This window comes from Gavialis gangeticus, unplaced genomic scaffold (assembly GCF_001723915.1).
Source record: "Gavialis gangeticus isolate Ggan-Ray unplaced genomic scaffold, GavGan_comp1, whole genome shotgun sequence".
NCBI classification, from domain to species: Eukaryota; Metazoa; Chordata; order Crocodylia; family Gavialidae; genus Gavialis; species Gavialis gangeticus.
Genome location: NW_017729032.1, coordinates 46,680,950 through 46,684,327, shown reverse-complemented (window position 1 = coordinate 46,684,327; position 3,378 = coordinate 46,680,950). Strand labels below are relative to the sequence as shown.

Sequence of the window (3,378 nt, the reverse complement as noted above, 5' to 3'; positions counted from 1 at the left end):
TGACTTCCTGCCCCTCGGGCAGGGGGCTGGACTTGATGATCTCCGAGATCCCTTCCAGGCCTAATGTCTATGAAATCTAAGCTAGGCAGTCAGTGAAGATATAAACTGAAGAGTCAGTGGGTGAGAGACAGGCTGAGTTGGTAGGGAGAAGGGGGACGAATGTAGCAGTTAAATAGTGGAGAGGTACCTGGGGAGTCAGATGTCAGGCAGTTTATAATGTGTCATAAATCCAGTGTCTATATTTAGTCCATGATTTTTTGTATCCAGGAGGTTTTGGGGCTTTTTAAATTCATTAAAGTATTTTTATAGGAGAATTTCATTTTTAATTGTTTAAATATGGAAACCCCATTCACCATTGTAAGACACACATCTGTTTTTTTGCAATGCAGGTGGACAACATTTTGGAAGATCTTGGGTGTTATTTGATTTCTCAAGGCACAGAGGAAGTCTATGGAATGGCTAAAATTGTGGAAGCTGATGTGTTTGAAGACATTGAATTAAAAGTAATAATGAATATTTCAGAGATCTTTTCATGCTTTTGGCTCTTTAAAGAGAACAAAGCTGACTGCAAACCTACATTGGACCCAGGAAAGAAGTAAGTAAAAGAATAAACTTAAAACATTTTCGGATATTTTCATTAGAGGAGGCAAATGGGATATTATCCATATGAGTTAGGTTATTAATTATTTATTTTTACATTATTCATTATCTTAAGTATTGCTATCTATACTGGGTAGCATCAGTGGACTGTAGGCTGATTATAGCTGTTGGTAAATTATGTACTGATAAAGCAAAGATTTCTGACCTGATAGTAATTTATGACAAAATCAAACCCACATTCTTCTAAATTTGGATCAGCTATGTTGGCATGTATCCTGGCAGGGACCCGATCCTATGGGATAACAGGGCATGGTCTGCAAATGAGGGAACCCTGGATTTCTCTTGCTGGCAGAGGCACACCCAGGAAATCTGGATTAGGTCCTTGAAGCCCCAGGAACACTTGTCCAGGCTTCCCCTTTTCCCAAGGCACACCCTGATTCTGACTGGGGGGTGCACTTCTACAAATGGGGAAACCTCTGCAGGAGAATTCCCAGGTCATGCAGGAAAGGGGCCCTGAAGCCCTAGAAGTGCCTGCCCAGAGCAGCTAGAGAGCATGGGCAAGTGCAGGCTGCCCACATTCTTCCGCCTTAAGTAGACACACACCACAAAATAGCAGCACAGATGTATACTACTTTTTGTCATGGCCACAGAGGTGGCTATTTATGGCATGACAAAGGGCATGAACATGTTTGCTTTTGCTTTGTGGTGCCATAAATATTTTTATGGCAACACAAAGGTGTCTCTTTGCAGCCTTTATGTTCCAGCCACAAGTTGATATTGTCATTCCTTTTCTTCTTCCAGTTAAATCAGAAGCCCAGATTGTCTCTTAGAATAAAACCTAGGGGCCCTATGCAGATTGGGTCCAAGTTCCTCCCTATGTAAGGACAGCACTTAATGTTTAACTTGTTTAACTTAGAATATGTGCTGTAAGTCCTACTGGAAACAACTGGTTAAGTTCTGTCCTAAATATGATGAATCAGGGCCATTGGCTATTAGAGCACTTTGGAGATGAAATGTGCAGTGTAAGTACCTTGTCCCACTGCCACAAAATTCTGCTCCCGGTGCTTTAAGCACGATGCCGAGGGTAGTTGTCTCTTCAGCATAACATCCTCTAGGTTGCAACCAGAATGTTCTATAATGAAAGCTTTCTTTTCTGCTTTACAGATATGTTGTTTCTCTGGCCATTCCTAAAATAAAAGAAACAGAAGCTGGAAAATACATACTGTCAGTTATAAGTGAAAACAATAATTATTCAATAATATTAACAATCCTCATAAGAAGTAAGTATGTGTCAAATCCAAGGAACTGGTCTACCAACAGTTTCAAAGGGAGAGTTGAAACTAACATTGTGAAGTAGGCGCTACTTCACAGTCAGGGTGGCTAGGATCTGGAACCAACTTCCAAGGGAAGTGGTGCAGGCTCCTACCCTGGGGGTCTTCAAAAGGAGGCTAGATAGACACCTGGCCGGGGTCGTTTGACCCCAGCACTCTTTCCTGCCATGGCAGGGGGTCGGACTTGATAATCTGCCCAGGTCCCTTCCGACCCTACCAACTATGAAACTATGAAACATATATGGTATTTCTCTCCAAACCATGTTTCTCCTATTCTGTTCTCCATGAGATTTCTCTCTTCCCTGCCGTCTCTCCTCCCTCACTTTCAGTTCTTGAATTATGCACTATTTTCTCCCTGTCACTCATTCCGAGTATGGGTACCTCACCTGCTTACATTGTTCTGAACCACTCAGGCCATGTCCACACTACAAGCTTCTTCAGCTTCTATCAGTAGCTGCCATGTAGTAGCTCCCTCAGTATGTCTCTATGTACAGGATCTCCCACTGACCAGTTTGGTTGTGTCCACATAAGCCTGAGGTGAGGGTAGGCCAATTAGCACGGCTTAGTGACAGTGATAGTGACAGTGACCAAGCCTACATATAATTACCCCACCTCTAGTGTTGTGCAGACTGACTACACCCCATTCGATCAGGGGGAGGAAGTGATAATGCAGGCAGAGTCATGGCATGTTTTGTGTTTTCCGCTGTCAAGCACACTAAGTTTGTGGTTTAGATGTGGCCTGAGTTTTGCTAAACATGAAATGCAAAAGATTTTTTTAGGCAGCACTTTCTTCTCATTTTCCCTTCTTCATTACATCACACACACACACACACACACACACACACACACACACACACACACACACACACAGAGCTAGATTAAAAGAATATTTGGAAGGTTGCAAAACCAAATACTCAAAAGCTGGCACCTACCAGAGTGACAGCCTCTAATACAAGACTGCATGTCTCATGATCACTTTCTGTTTTGACCCCAGCCTCAGGACTGAGAATGCTCATAGAATGAACTACTTTTCAGTATTAGCCTTCTTGTTCAATATTTCTACCCCCCACAAAGCCTTACTTCCTATACACTCTTCACACTGGACTCAAAGGATAGAACTGTTAATGTCATCATGGCTTTTTTCCATGGTGCTTATTCCTCTAGTATATGAGTGTTTGTTTTGTAAATATTAATTATCTTTATAGCATCTCTATGCATGGGAGGAAGGAGCTGCTAGCTCCATTTTACATGGGTAAATTTAGGCATTAAGGCTGCCTATACACATGCTCGGGGTGGGCAGGTTGGCATTTTAATTAGAGTGGTCCCCAGAGAGCCACTTTAATTAAATTGCCTCACCTTCATGTGTATTAAGTAACTGTGTGTTTAAAAATGGCTGTGGAACACTTTATCTAAACTTTACTCAACAAGGTTTAGATAAAATTTTCTC

The 3,378-nt window shown here is 42.0% G+C and overlaps 1 protein-coding gene across 1 annotated transcript in view; it reads left to right on the top strand.

The window, feature by feature from the left end:
• The window catches only part of FLT3 (fms related tyrosine kinase 3), a 125,371-nt gene that overhangs the window by 35,368 nt on the left and 86,625 nt on the right, over positions 1–3,378 (top strand). The window contains exons 3-4 of the mRNA XM_019525605.1: positions 390–595; positions 1,765–1,880. Coding sequence (XP_019381150.1) covers positions 390–595; positions 1,765–1,880 — 322 coding nt within the window. The remainder of the gene's footprint in view (positions 1–389; positions 596–1,764; positions 1,881–3,378) is intronic.